Here is a 16,864-nt window from a genome sequence, read left to right as displayed (position 1 = left end):
CGTTCCCCTGTTCTGACAGGTGAATGCCATCGGCCCGGTAAACCCACGGCCGATTTACAGTGATGAGGGGATGGGCCACTACAACCCCACCTAGTTCCCTAACTATCCGTCCCAGGGCCTTATTCACTCTACGCCTGATCCGGTGAATGGCCCTAAGGGAAAGGGCGTCCCTCCACACGATCCTTGGGAGGATCTCTGACCACACCACTTGCATGGTGGGCCACACATCGCGAAGCCGTCATAGGTCTTCGCTCGCCTGGACGATCAGCGGTAGACCCCCAAGCAGGCACAGGTCATTGCCACCAAGATGCAAGACCAGCCATCTGGGCGCAGCCACTGGGTGCCGCCCTCCCAGCAAAGACGGTAGGAGTCCCTCCCACCGCATACCTCTGCGGCCCATCCAAACAACATTGACCCACCATCCCAATGACAACTGGGTCCCGATGGTGCTTCTGGCTGCTGAGCGGCCGGCCCAAAAAATCATGCTGTGGCCACACAGCAGCACCGTCGGTTTCGCGTTGGCATGGGGACTTGCAAGAGGACACACACAGAGAGGTTACCTAGCCTAAGCCCTGTCTAGAATCCTCAGCGGGCCTAACATAACCCAAATATGCCGCTGACCGCCAGCAGCCGATCTCCCGAATCCGATGGGCCGGGAAACCAGAAAGTGCCGCGCTAGTGGTGGCGCCGATACGGAACGAATGCGTTCCATAACCGGCGGGATCCATGCCTACCTGGGCCATTGCCCTGGACACTAACACCCAAAATTGGTAACGGGTCAGGGGGGTACCGTCCCAATGCCTAAAAAGGTACCCTTGCCCAGACCCTCGCAAGCTACAATAAAGCTGTAGGGCGGCCACCGGACACACCGACTGGTCGGCAGCCGCACTAAGCTGGATGCTAACCCCTCTGTGCAGCTGATCCGTCTTCGAATGCCTTATGACAAGGGATACCCCCCCCGCCTAAAGGCCAGATCAGCATACTGGAAGGCGCAGAGCGACGTGTCAGCCTGAGACGATGCCATGGCCTCACTGACCCTGAGGGCCCCAAAAAACATGACACAAGTCGCTGCCCTAAAAAGACGGGCCTCATACAAGGAGGCACACAGACTGTCAAAAGCCCCATTAATCAAAGACAGCTGCTGAACCGTCAGAGCCCGACGAGTGTCACCAGGGGCCCCCACTTGCTCCCTCGTCCAGCCTTCCAGCATCTTCCGGATGTGGAAGTCACCTGAAAAATCCGCAACCCCCCCCGCCTTGGACAGAAAGGCGAGGCCGGCTAACCTGGACCTAATTGTCCTAACTGACAGGCCACTCTGCCTAAGCTGGACACAAAACTCCGCCAGGTGCTCAACAGGGGCAGGCCAACTAAGGGGGTGACCCCTACCCTGCCTGAAATCCCCAAACTCCTTACCTGCACGCTGGTATGCCCGGAGGGTGCCGGGCACTACAGATAGGGAGATTGCCCTGGATGCCTCATCTCTCCATCGCTCGGGAGCCCCCCCAGACTCCAAAGATGGCCGGGGAACGCCTCCGGCGACTCTCGGGCCCACGGGGCCAGGGTCCAATACCTGGACAACTGACCATGGGACAAGGCGTCAGCGACCCCGTTATCCAACCCGGGGACATGCCTAGCCAAAAACAACGTGTTTAGGGACAAGGACCTGTGCACAAAATGGCGGACAAGCCACATGACCCTGTCATTCTTGGAGGACAGGGCATTCACAACATGGACAACCGCTAAGTTGTCACACCAAAAATGCACAGTCTTGTCCCTAAACTGCTCCCCCCAAAGCTCTAAGGCCACTATCAAGGGGAAGAGCTCTAAGAAAGCCAGGTCCTTAACCAGAGAAGAGGCACTCCATTCCGGAGGCCATGCCGACCAGCACCACTGGTCACCTAACACTACCCCAAAACCGCAAGTCCCCGCAGCATCGGAGCAGAGCTGCAACTCAGCTTCCAAAAGAAGCTCGTGCATCCAAAAGGACAGGCCATTAAACCTGTCCAAGAACTCCCGCCACACGCGGAGGTCAGCCCTGACCCCCGCGCAGAGGCGGGTACGATGATGGGGCAAACGGAGCCCCTTCATCGCGTTGTACAATCTCCTTGAAAAAGCCCTGCCTGGAACCACAACCCGACAGGCGAAATTGAGTATCCCGGCCAGTTCCTGGAGCTGCCGGAGAGTAACCTTCCGGCAGCCAAAAACCTCATCAAGCTTCCCTTTAATTTTAAGTAACTTATCGAGGGGCAATCTAGAAGATTGCTCCTCTGAGTCCAATTCAATACCGAGGAAGGTAATCTTGGTGGCGGGGCCTTCGGTCTTCTCGGAGGCTAAAGGCACCCCCAACTGAGCACAAAGGGCTTCGAAGTCCCGCATTAGAGCAAAACATTGCTCCGAACACGCAGGCCCCGCCAACAAGAAATCATCAAGGTAGTGAACGACCGAACCCAGACCACTGTGTCTCCTGAGCGCCCATTCCAAGAAGGTACTAAAACTCTCAAAAAGAGAGCACGAGACAGAGCAACCCATGGGTAAAGCTCTGTCCACGTAATAACCTCCCTCAAAATGGAAGCCCAACAGCTCAAAGTCATCTGGGTGTATGGGGAGGAGCCGGAATGCCGACTTAATGTCGCATTTACCCATAAGGGCTCCCACCCCACACTTCCTAACCATAGCCACGGCAGCATCAAAGGATGCATACCGGACTGAACAAAGCTCGTCAGGAATGCAATCATTCACTGACTCCCCTTTTGGAAAAGACAAATGGTGAATCAACCTAAATTCACCACTCGCCTTTTTGGGGACCACACCTAAGGGAGACACACGAAGATTCGGGAAGGGCGGCCCCGGGAAGGGCCCAAGGACCCTGCCCTCGGCCACCTCCTTCCGAATCTTTTCTCTAACAATGTCTTCATGTCCCACAACCGACCTGAGGTTGTCGGACATGAAGGCCTTCCTAACCCCCACGTAAGGGATCCTAAATCCCTTAGAGAATCCTAGCAAGAGAGCGGCTGCTCTCGAGCGAGGGTGGTAGTCTTTTAACCAACCCTCCAGCACTTGTAAATTAATTGGGCTGGGCCCCTTTACCCCCAGCTGGTGGGGGAGGCTTTGGGGGACCCCCCACCCTTCTTTTCCACCCCCTTCTTGGGGCGGGGGCACACGGAAGAGGCATGGTTCCCCCCACAGTTACCGCACGCATGCTTAAACCTGCAAAAGGGACGAAAACATGCCCCCTTTGCGGCAAACTCATGGCACACCTGGGAAACCCCCTTTCCCGCCCCCCCACAGCCACCTTGGCTGGCGTGGAAGACACGGGCTCCTCTTCCATGAAGTGACCGCTGTCGGTCCTGTCACAACCTTCCTTGCCGGACATATAAGTGGCCTGGAACCACAGGTCCGGGACCACCATATCCCAGGGCAAGGAGGGGTCATGGGCTATGCGCATCCGAAACCCCTTATCATAATGCCTCCAAATAGTACCACCGTACTCGAAGTTAGCCCTGGCAATTAAATCAATGTATTTAAGCAGAGCAGCAGCCCTAACCGGCTGCCTCTGAATCACTACAGATGCGAAAGTCAAAAAAGCGTACAGCCAAGAGCTGAAACACTTTGTGACTTTCGTTTTCTTCACCTTTTCCCCGGGCACGACATCTTTGTCCTGTTTGGGGACCTCCCTATTTAATAGGGAGAAGAGGTCCACATACTCCCGCCGCCAAATTGCTTCCTTCACTGATGGGGGAAAGGTGGTACCCTAAGGGTGTAGCAGGCAGCCCACACGGGATGGCCCCAGGCTTGATGCTGGCGAACGGGTCCCACACGGTGGAGGCCCCCATTCCCAGCACCCCCAGTCCCGGTGGATACACCAAAGGGGGTGGGGGCATAATAGCAGGAGCAGGAGGGATCCAACCCCCCCATCCCTGCCCCAGGCGGGAAAGCCACCCCCGGAGCTACTGCCGGCGGGGCCGGCGGGGCCCAAACTTGACCACATGTGCCTAAAGCGGACCCCAAAAAACTGCTGCCACTCCCCAACGCAGGCGGGCTAAACCCCGGTCCCCGCACGGGGAGGAGCGATGTATTGGCTAAGTGTGGTGCAATCTCACCTGCCCCATATGGGGTGGAAGACATCCACGGAGGGCCCATACGAGCGGGGCCTTGGAATGTCGACATCTGCCCTGACTGGGCCATCTGCCCGATCTGGGCCATCTGCCCGGTCTGGGCCATCTGCCCGGTTTGGGCCATCTGCCCGGTTTGGGCCATCTGCCCGGTCTGGGCCATCTGCCCGGCCTGGGCGAAGTCTTCCTCTGGATCCCGTCCCCAGGCCGCCGATGCAGCCAGGGGGAGCCCACTGGGGCCCGCTCCAGACCGCCAGCGCTCCAGGTCATCAAGCCTCTCCAGGACCCTGGCCCAAGAGAGAGATGGAGAAACCTCGGGTTGAGGGGCTGTGGGCAGGAACCCCACCACCCCCTCCGACGGGACCGCCCCAGGGGGCCCCTCCATTCCAGCCCGAGCCCGGGCAGAAGGCCTCAAAGCCCTCCTAGGCCGTGCAACCGGTTGAGCCGGGGGCCCCCAAGCTTGCCTCTTCTTAGGGGCCATACCCTTGTTAACCAGATCTAAAGTTAACTATACACCGGGAGGCAAGGCCTACCTCACCGCAGCAGGCCTTACCAGAGGCAAACCGACAGAAGGCCAAAACCACCCCCCTCCCCAGCGGAGGCAGCAAGGCCTCGCTGCCCACCGCTTTATGTACCGGGGCCCAATAAACCAGCGCGCCTTATGCCACCCTTGAGAGGAAAAAAGGCACCCCCAACCCCAGATCCCGGGGGCAACCGGGGCGCCAAACCGGGGCGGAGCCCAGCTGATGCTGGCTCCGCAGTGTAGAGTAGCCTCCTGACAAAATCCGCCCGAGGGCACGAACACTGAGGCCTTCTCGCCGGACACCAAGCCAACAAAATGGCGGCCGCAACACGAGGCCGCCTCCAAAATGGCCGCCGCGAGCAGAACTGACAAACGTCTGCTCGTGGTGATGGTCCAGGCGAAAAGGCAGAGCCTCGGGCCTTCCTGCCCTTAAATAGGGCGAGCAAGCCCCGCCCGGACCAATCAGCAGCCGGGCCTATGCAGGCCCAACTCTCGGGTGAAGTCTCGCGTCGCAAGACTTCGCCCGAGAACAAAGATGGCGGCCGCCATGGGGTCCGGTGTCTTCCCGGCCCCTCCCACAAACGCCGCCGGCGGATAAGTCCGCCGGCGCTATTTTAGAAGAAGTCCTTTTCTCTAGTTAAAGTATATTTCTTGAAGACTTGGTTTCAATGATACTAGATGTTCCTAAGGTGGTGACACAGAGCACTGTGGTTTTCATGATGTCATAGAAATCTCACTATGTTTAAGGAATCTTTCATTGTAGTTGATAGTTGCAGATTTTCCTTTAATATTTAGACTGCATTCTAAACAAATGCAGGCCCATTTACAACCTTTGCACCCTCCCAAGTTTGAAAGAATGGGTGGTGGGATTGCATTCCTTTTGCTGAGAGTCAAACATATTGTTTCATACACTTAAATCTGAACATCTAAAGCAAGAGATTTGCTAGATTCCAATAGTCTTCCCAAATAATCTAGTTTATGCATTTAATTTAACCATTTAACAGCTATCCAACTCAAAAAAGCTACTCTCGGCAGTGCCCAAAACCAATAAACAAAAATATAAAAGAAAAATATCACATACTACTATGCAAACTAAAACTATTACCCTAAACGAAGATAGGGATTAAAATTAAAAATTTCAGGTTATGTTTATGTATTGATGTTACTTGGAGTTTGGTGTATGTTTTATTTGTATATATGTACATTTCTATATACATGTTGCTTTTAAAACTATTCAATAAAAATTGTTTAAAATAAATAAAATAAATAAAATCACTTGACTTCACCAACTGGAAATTCTGCGCTACTTGGTCCCACCTGATCTGACACAACTGCTTTAAAAAATTGCAGATACTTTATTTGGGTTCCCACATACTTTGAAACATCTTTTTCAAATTATTTCTGTAACACTGCATAGCCTCTGCTGTATGATATATTTTTACCCAGGTTACTGTGATAACATACTGCGTTATGAAAAAAGATTTTATGATACTGTATGGTGCTTTATGGATTTCTTTGAATGAATTCTATCTGAATACACTACATAAATGCTAATTTTTATTTTTCAGTTACTACACCTTATGTCCAGATTTTTTTATTGTTATTCTTTTAGATATGTAAATTGATCTCATCTTATGAACATGTCATAGTGAGCTGCCAAAAGTATCCTAGTAGGATTGCCCTAATATAAATATTAGGTTTATATGTTTATTAACCTAATACATTTTGAATGTGACATATCGTGCTGTCTTTCGAATCACCTTGGTAAGGTTGTATTAAAGGTTGACCTGTATTGACAAGATTAAATTGAAGTCATTTTCTCTTAGCGCTTAGTGGTTTGAGTGTTTGTTGTCGGCAAATAAACCTTGCAGGACATCATTCTACTTTCTTCCAGGGCATTAACTCAAATGTAGTTTTGGTGAGCTTTGATTTTCTTTTCATGTTTTTCGACCATTTTTATTTTAAAATTTTCCTTCTACCACCTTTCAGCTGTCACACACAATCGGTTTCTTAGAAATCAGTTGCAGATGTTAACAACATACTGTAGAGCCAAGCTTCTTCTGCTTAAATGGAAAGCTTTCCATAACCTCTCCCCTCAGACATCCTTTTCAGAATTATTCTAGATGTTTTAGTGAACCCAGGTTGTGGTCTGGCTGATTAAGCTCTTTCCAAAATGGAACAGACAGATTTTCACCTGAAACCCTTTCTAAAAACATATAATACAGAGCCTGGTATATTAGTTTCCTTAGTATAGCTTTTCCTTTCCTACTTATATACTGTCCTCCTTTCTCACAGTAAGCGATGAGGTGTCTGTGTGTGAAAGAGAAATAAGAAATTACACTGTATAAACCCTTCATAACACAAGCATAATACTATCCTTGCATTAGCTCAGTACCTACATTTCCATTGCACTGATTTGTTTAGAACACTTAAGGGCAGATGTGTATGTCTCTTTGGCCTGTCACTGGAATGGACCATTCAAGGCTTCTTATGTTCAGAAACAGATCCCCTTGTGATCATTGGAAGTTACAAATAGTGATCACATGACCATGTGATGCTGCAACATCATAGTGTGGCTCTGTTTTAGCTGGCTGAAGGCTGCAGGAAGCCGTTGCAACCAAAAATGGAGCTTGAGATCTGCTTTCGCTGGCAGGGTGCTCGGCCACTACAGGCACCCCCATACAATGACGTCAAGCTTGCCATACCCACCCCAGCCACACCCACCCCAGTTCCCCTGAGATCAAACACAACTGTGATGTGGCCTTCAATGAAATCAAGTTTGACACCCCTGGGGTTCAGCTATTTTTTAATATTTATTCCAGGAATTACGGCAATTCAGGCAAGGCGCTGTTTGCAAAAGTCTCCTACTGGTCATTTGGAAGGATAAATGTTTGTCTCCTGCCTTTCCCTTAGCATTTTAAAGCCATTAGATGGAGATGATTGGAGATCGTCTTGAAACTGGTTTGTGAAGGATTGGAAGGTGGAAAACAACTTTTAAGAAATGCCGAATCTGAATGTTCTAAGAGTGTGAAAGATTAAAAAGCAACTATGTCAGACTGTAGATAAAGAACATGAATAGATTGTGCAGTATGGGAAGAGAAAGATCAAGAAAGTAGTCTATTATTTATTTATTTATTTATTGATTGATTGATTGATTGATTGATTGATTGATTGATTGGATTTGTATGCCGCCCCTCTCCAGAGACATGGGGCGGCTAACAGCAATAATAAGACAGCGTATAATAATAATCCAATACTAAAAACAATTAAAACCCATTATAATAAAAAACCAAACATACAGACATACCATGCATAAAATTGTAAAGGCCTAGGGGGAAAGGGTATCTCAATTCCCCCATGTCTGGAGGCAGAGGTGGGTTTTAAGTAGCTTACGAAAGGCAAGGAGGGTGGGGGCAATTCTAATCTCTGGGGGGGAGTTGGTTCCAGAGGGCCTGGGCCACCACAGAGAAGGCTCTTCCCCTGGGCCCCGCCAAGCGACATTGTTTAGTTGACGGACCCGGAGAAGACCCACTCTGTGGGACTTAACTGGTCGCTGGGATTCATGCAGCAGAAGGCGGTCCCTGAGATAATCTGGTCCGGTGCCATGAAGGGCTTTATAGGTCATAACCTCTGTTATCTTCCTTATATAGGAAGATAACTTCCTTATATAGAGTTCTTCTTATACTAAAATGCCTGCATTAAAAGTTATACTCAGTGCATTAGCATCTATTATCTGACAAAGAAGACTTGTCTAGACAGATTTATCATAAAGCATCTGAATTTTTACAGCACAACTGCTTTAATAAAGATAAGATGATAAGGAATGAATACAGGAAGGCTTTATATAGGGGAAAAAATTCTAATGGATCAATACCAACTTGAGTGCAAGTAATATTATGCAGACCACTCCTGGAATTTGTTTTCTTTACAGCAAAATGCACTTTAGATTTCAAAGGGCTCCTATATAATAAGGATAAATCAATCAACAGTCATCTGTGAATAAAATGAAAGGATTGGGATATGTATATAGAAACTGTTTCTACCAATGTATTACATTCAAAATATCATACTAAGATTTATTAACATAATAAGTCTTTTGGTTCAATAGGATGTAACGAAGTTGCGATATTGGGAATGGCATTCTGTTGCCATTAGATTTCACAGCCGCTCAAATTTGAACAAAACATATATTTGAAGAATGTACCCTATATTTAAAATATGTAAAATATGATATCCAAATAGGAATTGCTAGATTTTTTTTAATGCTAATGTTAAATATTTTAAAGAAATTTGTGTTGGGTAATCTAGAATGATTTTGGTTAGAACTAGTTCTTGAATGATTTATATCCAGTCAGAAATACTAGGGGAAATAGAGAAGCTGAGTATCTTCTCACTAGTTGTGAATTGACTCTAGAAGGGAACAAAAAAAATTCGCAAAATAAATGCTACGTGAATTAATGCCATAGACTGGTGAAGTAGATGAACTCCTTCTGTTGAGAAAATGTTGAGAGCTAATATTTCTCAGGGCTGAAATATCTATGAAGTCAACCTACATTAGCTCCAAGGATAAGGAGCATAAGACAATTTTCATTGATAGCAATAGCATTTAGACTTACTTATATACCACTTTCATAGTGCTTTTACAGCCATCTCTAAGTGGCTTACAGAATCAGCATATTGCCCCCAACAATCTAGGTTCTCATTTTACCCACCTCGGAAGGATGAGTCAACCTTGAGTCGGTGGTGAGATTTAAACTGCTGAACTCCAGCTAGCAGTTAGCTGAAGTAGCCTGAAGTGCTGCACTCTGCACCACCCCGGCTCTTCATTAAGTAGTGGGAGAGATGGGAAGAAGAAGTGTTACACCTGTAATTAAACCCACTTTATATTCACAGAGGACATTAGTTATTTCAAGTAACTTCATCCAAACAAAGATTAATATATTTATTGGTTGTGCCATACATTGACTGGTCAGCTTTTTCTGCATTCAGTCTTGGAGGCTGAAGTTTGGTCCATTCTAATTGGTCTTTCTGATAATTTTTTCTTAAAGAAAGTCAGTATGGGTGTGTGAGGAACCACTATAGTTAACATTTTAGGTACAAAAAGCCATAGATAAGGATGTGCTTCCTCTTTTCTCCAGTTGCTGGTTGATTTATATTGCTATACAATAAAATTGTGTAGCAAAACTGCAGCATAATCTATTTAGAAGATTTTTAAAGAAGAGAGATTTTAAGATGTTCTAAGATAGATCATATACATTCCTTTCAAAAGATTCCAGTGAGGTCTCAGCAATTTTCAAAAAGATTTGACAAACATTTGCCTGAACATTAAAGGAGCATTACCAATCAATATTAGATTAAATGACAGCATTCATCTACAGTATTGGTATATGACATCATTCAACATTCTTAAATGGTTTTAAATATTTTTTTTAAGCGTGCAGTGTCTGAAACTATATTCTGCCTGAAACTCTGAGGATTAATAACAACAACAACAACAACAACAACAATAACAACAACAACAATAACAACAATAATAACAATAATAATTTATTAGATTTGTATGCCATTGGATACAAAAGTATTGAGTTAGATTGACAGTATAAATAGTTTCCTGAATTTAAAGATGGTGTAATTATCATCAGACAGTTGAATTATCATTATTTAAATGCTAACTGTAATGAATTATTGTGTGAAGTCTTGTAAATATGATTAAGAACAATTATTAGGAAAAAATATTCAACTGGTTGGGTGAATAATTTATATAGAGCTTTATTATGCAACTAAATCAGGAAACTATAGAAAATTGGATGAAGATCTTGGTTGAGTTTGGCATCTATGATTAGAAAGTACTTAATATAATGTTTGAGATAAAGGTAAAACAGTACCATAAGAACAAAAGACATGACATATTCTCTCTTCTGTTTTTATTTCACTGTTTAAACTCCTTGGTTACCAGAGACTTCACTTGTTCCAAGAGCTTGATATAGTCTCTGTTTGACTGACCTAGGTCATGCTAAAAATAATCAATATTATTATCTAAATTGCTTTTTGCTTATCTGTTATTTAATGTTGGAAGAAAAATTAAATCTATCCTGTAATCTGTAAATCTTTCTCCTTTAAATGTCATAGGAACATAAAAAGAACCCCGCTAAGTCATTCTGAGAGCAGCTTAATAGCATGGGGAATTCAAAAGAAATATATGTGTACAAAACTTTCTCCCACAAGTGGTCTCCAACAGCTGGTTTCAAACATATGTTTCCTCTAAATCTACATCATTGGTAGCTATTGATATTCCTGGCTATTCTCGAATAATTAATTCAAACCTTCAGAAGGTCTCACGCAAGCAGGGTATGCTGGACTTGTCAGGAATAGGAAGAAGGAGACCACCTTCTTCCCATGCCTGATTGGGGGTAGCAGTAGTGGCAGAGTCCAGCATTTTGTGTCACACAGTGGCCCACCAATTGTGCATGGGGATCTTGAGTAGAAAGACCCTCCCTTTCTCTTGACCCCCATCAAATGGTACCCAAGGGAATCCTGCCTGCCTCAAGCAAAATTGAGGCGGCACTTGGTAGAGGTGAGAGGATCTGAAGCATAGGTAGTGTCCAGCAGGTATAAGAAGCATTTAATGAGTACCCACATAGAATGTCCCCCTCTTGAATCCTGTGACATTTACCAATAAATGGGGACTGACCTAATTACTACAACCATGACTACCAAAACTGTCCTCCCTAAGGAGGATAGAATGAAAGGCTGAGTTAAACTTGAGCAGATTCAACTCTTGACTGTGGGCAGAGTTAGCTTGCAATGCTGCATTCTAATCGGGTTTCTAGAATGCAGATGCTTATATACTGCTCTCATGTAACACCATGCTCCAAGAGCTGTCTGATTGTTAGTTTATTTCTATGTGTAATTCAAATTGGCTATAAAGTCATTTTTTGGTTTTGGACCTAGTATCTTTAGAGTTATCTGTTTGATGTAAAATCTGTTTCTTCAAAGATATTGACAAAATTGAACGGGTCCAAAGACGGGCCACAAGAATGGTGGAAGGTCTTAAGCATAAAACGTATCAGGAAAGACTTAATGAACTCAATCTGTATAGTCTGGAGGACAGAAGGAAAAGGGGGGACATGATCGAAACATTTAAATATATTAAAGGGTTAAATAAGGTTCAGGAGGGAAGTGTTTTTAATAGGAAAGTGAACACAAGAACAAGGGGACACAATCTGAAGTTAGTTGGGGGAAAGATCAAAAGCAACGTGAGAAAATATTATTTTACTGAAAGAGTAGTAGATCCTTGGAACAAACTTCCAGCAGACGTGGTAGATAAATCCACAGTAACTGAATTTAAACATGCCCAGGATAAACATATATCCATTGTAAGATAAAATACAGGAAATAGTATAAGGGAAGACTAGATGGACCATGAGGTCTTTTTCTGCTGTCAGTCTTCTATGTTTCTGTGTTTCAGTGCCTACAAACAAGTAGTGACTCTTTAGAGTCCACATTTATTGGTAAATGCGACAGAATTCAAGAGTTGGGCATTCTCTGTGCATGTTCCGCCTCTTATTGAATAGTTTATCTCAGGGTCAAGGATCATCCCTTCCTTTCTAGTGTTGAAGAATATTCTAATTTCAGACTATTGGTTAAGTATCATTGCAGTTATATTATGATTACTATCATATTGTTTTAGACTGCTAATAATAATGATATCTATTCCAAACTGTGAGTTTCTTGGAATTAGCTATAATTGAAATGGTAAAAATGTCAACCAATCAACCAATCAATCATATGTAGTTTTTAGATTCAGTGATGATTTACTTCTACATAATAATTTATGAAAATGTTCTTCCGGCCTTGTTGTACATCAAATCAGACATTGTGTGACCCATTGGTTTTATTTAAATGCATTTATAAAGGAGTTTATAGATTTATCATTACTGGTTTTCTATTTCAGTATGAATATTTCAATGCTGTTCTCATTAATGAACGCGATGAAGATGGAAACTTCTTAGAACTGGGAAAGGAATTCATCCTTGAACCAAATGACCATTTCAATAATTTGCCTGTGAATGTCACTTTGAGTGCTGTTCAAGTGCCAACAAATATGTACAATAAAGGTAAGGGAAATATTTTATATTATATCATTTATCATTGTCAACATATCTTTGTGGATACCAACTTTTGTTGATATCATGTTCACTGAAAATGGAAATGAATGCATTTTCCCCAAAACTGGTTTCTATATCTTTAAAATAAAGCATAATAAAATATTTATTTAATAGTTTCAATCATAAGAAAAATAATGTGTGCATAATTTCGCATTTCAGTGTTGCATCTTTATTTGAGTTCTATATAGGTTGTTCAGAGCCAGGCATAATCATCTATAATTTTCCACTTAAATTTCTTATTGTTGGGTAACCAATTTGGTGATTAAGTTGGAACATCAAGGGTGAAGACAAGTAAGTTGCAAAATAAACATCTTCTCCATCAACTACGTTCTAGGCAATGATCTACCAAATCTCAAAGTTTTGCTGTATATAAGCAGCAGTGTTATAGAAGTATTACATCTCCCTTCTCACTGATCTAATATTTGCCATTCAGACAAAAATCCTACTCACCAAGTGAAATGGCAGTTGTATGTTACTATTTAATAAGCAGTACTAGCAATAATGTGCATAACTGAAAGAAGGCAAGAAATATTTCTTGCCCTTGGGCAACTTCTTTGGTTGCTATTATTGTACTACACAGGTCATCATTTATTTTTAATTCGTTTATCTATACCTCACCTTCTAACAACTAAAGGTGGCAAATATATGCAACACACCTTATTCCTCCTATTTTCCCCATATCAACAACCCTGTGAAGTGAAGTTAGTTGAGAAAGAGCGAGAGAGTGGTCCAAGGTCACCCAGCTGAAATGGAGTATCATAAGTGGCTAGATCTTCTTCAACATGAGGTTAATGGAATTCAAGGAAGGCTAGACTTGGATCACTTGTGGCAACATAATGACTCCAATCTGATGACTATTTAACTCTTTCCCTAGACTGCCTCTTCTACAATTAATAGGAGATTCTCCTAGAACTCTTGAAATTAGGCTGAGGGCCAAAGATTGCCTATCCTTGATGGAAACATTTTGGATCATCTTTTAGCACAAATTTTTTCAAGGGACTATTTGTTTATTTTTCAAGTTAGTACCCTGTTTTCCTGAAAATAAGTACCCCCCCAAAAAGTAAGATATAAGAGAGGTTTCCTAGAATTTTCTAATATAAGGCATCTCCCGAAAGTAAGGCGTATGAGACGTTTTGTTTCGCAGCATTCCCGAATAGAACATATATAACATATTTGAAGAAAGTATAATTGTTGTACATGGAAATAATGGTACGGTAGTAGTAAGAAATTCTTGATAGGATTCACAGTTTGTCTGGTTATGCTGGTTTGTGATGACAACTACTGTACAGTATATAATGTTGATTTTTTTTTTGTTCAGCAATAAATGTGAATTCTTCATTGAAAAAAAAAATAAGACATCCCCTGAAAATAAGAGGTAGCACATCTCACGGAGCAAAAATTAGTATAAGACACTGTCTTATTTTTGGAGAAACAGGGTATCAACGTGGAAATATAATTGAACAGAGAGCTGGTATAGGAGACAACCAAAGTATTATATTTGTCTCTCCCAGTGTTCAAGTTTTGTTTATTCTGCCATTATACTGAAGCAGTCCTGTTTCTCAATTGTAACAGATCTTTGACATTCAGTTGTGTGTGTTTGTGTGCATGTGTGTGAATCATTTCTCCTCTGCTCTGCAACCTCTCTCGTCTAAATCATTGGGCTTGTCATGGTTCCATTTGGGCTGTATTTGGGCCAACTTGTATACATTTGCAATTTTATAACTGCTGCTTCATTGAAGAAAGTAGCCTGATGTCATTGTGGGAGTTTAACAAAAGCCAAAAAGAAAGAAGAAGAAAAAAGAAATAAAGAAAAGAAAAGCATCTGGGGAAACAATGTATTAAAATGAAACATCTCTGTAAAACTTTCAAAACAAAGTAATACATTTCATAGCAATCCATATAAAAATGTATTTCTTCCAATCTTGCTATAAATGAAAAAAAGAAGTGCATGTAATGTTTTAAGTGGACAATTTTCTGCATTTTTAAAAAATAATCACCGTCCTTCAATCTCTTTACAGTTTTTAGAGTGTTCAGAAAATTATTACCTGTGTTGCCAGAATTTCAGTATTTTTCTTTGATAAATGATAAATATTTTTAGGAGTATCTTTAGGCATTATTTTCAATGGGACATACACTATGTTTTATGTCAACTCAACTGATAAATATAAAACAGACAACAGATTGCTGCAAAAATGTACTTTCAGCTTTCATACCAAAATATGCTGAAGAAGGATATGAAGCGATCTGGACTAATTTTTTAATAATTATATTGGGTTATGCTTATTGACACAGCATAAAAGAGCAAGTTATGTATCAATGACATCTGAAAAGGATCTTTTTATTTATCCTCATTTTGGAAGCACAAGCATGGTCCTTTTTGTCAGCAATGTACATCTGCAAATGTAGCCACTTTTTCAAATCCTTTTCCTTCATGTCATGAATTCTTTAACCTGAATATAAAACCCCCCTTAGAAATGAAGTTTGCAAGAAATAATAAATAATATATGTTTCTATAATCCATTTACACAATTTACTTAATTTATTTTCAATATACTTCTGAAATTAGTTTAAATCGAGGGTCACTAACCTTTCGGAGCTCAGGGACCACTAAATTCAAAATTTTCAGTTCCACTGACCACTAATATGATCTGCCTAATGACCGTCTGGCTGGGTGTGGCTAGGTGATCATGTGATTAGACGGGCATGGTTAACTTTATGTCACTCACATAAAGGGTCACCTCACCAGCCTCTACTCACCCCTCCCCTCCCAGTCACTCCTCGCCTGCCTGCCCAGGTTCCTTAGAACCCCAACAGGAAGTAGTTGTTTGAGATAAGCATCCACCATGAGAAAATGGCAAAAAAGCTGCTGAGTTCATAATGGATCTGACCGAGAAGGAGGCTCATCACACTGAGAACCATAGGCTTTCCAAGCAGTGGCAAGACTGAGGGAGTGCAAGGCCAGGTACTGGCACCTGGAGGCTCAGTTGGCTGAGATGATCAGCTAGTTGTAAGCCATGATGCAGTCCCACTGAAACAATGCCTCCCAGCCTTCACCCAAAGCCCCGCACCAGGAGGCCTAAACAGACCCCATGTCAGAATTTCTAACAGTCATTAAACTGTTCTTTGTATGTTTTAGCCTCTTTGTTGCTTTTCTCTGCATTCTTTCTAGTGTCTCAGCATCTTTTTTATATCACAATAATTAAAACTGGATGCATATTCCAAGAGTGGTCTTACCAAGATAAAGTGTCCAGCTGCAATATTCAACATATTTGTATATGTAGTGGTTGATGAGTTAGAGATTAAACACTATGATAATTGGAAGTGAGGATAATGATTGGAATCTTGCATATCAACTTTGCAGGACTACAGTTTATAATTTGTAAGAGTTCAAAGGAATGTGTATAGGAAGGAAGATCTTTTAGATTCTTTTAGAGATTATGGGAACATGACCTTTTTACGCATTAATCATTCCATGTTCAAGATGGCTAATTTATTGATCAATCCAGATTGGCAACAGATTCATTGTACAAAACAAGAATATTTCTTACACTCCCTCTTTAGAATTTTTTCAAGGTTTTATTCAACAGAAAAGAAACTATCTCAGAGTAAATAAAGAATATCTCTAAATTCGAAATAGAAAGATGGAATTCCATCTGGTCATATTATTTTCATATGTTATATACACTTAGGAATTGGCTTTTCAAAAAAGGATACTTTGTAAAAAATCAAGGGGTTTTTTTTCCAGTTCAGATCTCTGTGGAATTTGTATCTTCAGTTTGAACAATTTGTTTGCTTTCCCCAATGCAAGGGTCATGCTGGAAGAAATTGGAGTTAAAATGTCTCCTGATCTCTTCAGCCTGGTGAAAGTAAGAGAAGACAGTGTGTGTGGGAAGGTCATTCCATTATGAGGTTTCCACTGGCTTACTTTGTCTTAAGAGCCGAGTTGTTAAAAATTGATAAATGCATGCTGTATTCAAAACTCTGATTGCTTTGGAAAAGAAATTATTTGGAGTGTATGAGCCTTGTTGAAATATATTGAAATGTGATGAACCACAGCCACT

General features: G+C 42.7%; 1 protein-coding gene across 1 annotated transcript in view; it reads left to right on the top strand.

The window, feature by feature from the left end:
• Nucleotides 1-16,864, top strand: part of CACNA2D3 (calcium voltage-gated channel auxiliary subunit alpha2delta 3) — a 700,147-nt gene that overhangs the window by 328,114 nt on the left and 355,169 nt on the right. Inside the window, exon 5 of the mRNA XM_070738505.1 lies at nt 12,590-12,752. Coding sequence (XP_070594606.1) covers nt 12,590-12,752 — 163 coding nt within the window. The remainder of the gene's footprint in view (nt 1-12,589; nt 12,753-16,864) is intronic.

The sequence above is a fragment of the Erythrolamprus reginae genome, chromosome 2, assembly GCF_031021105.1.
Source record: "Erythrolamprus reginae isolate rEryReg1 chromosome 2, rEryReg1.hap1, whole genome shotgun sequence".
NCBI lineage: Eukaryota > Metazoa > Chordata > Lepidosauria > Squamata > Dipsadidae > Erythrolamprus > Erythrolamprus reginae.
This window is presented reverse-complemented; position numbering and strand designations above follow the sequence as displayed.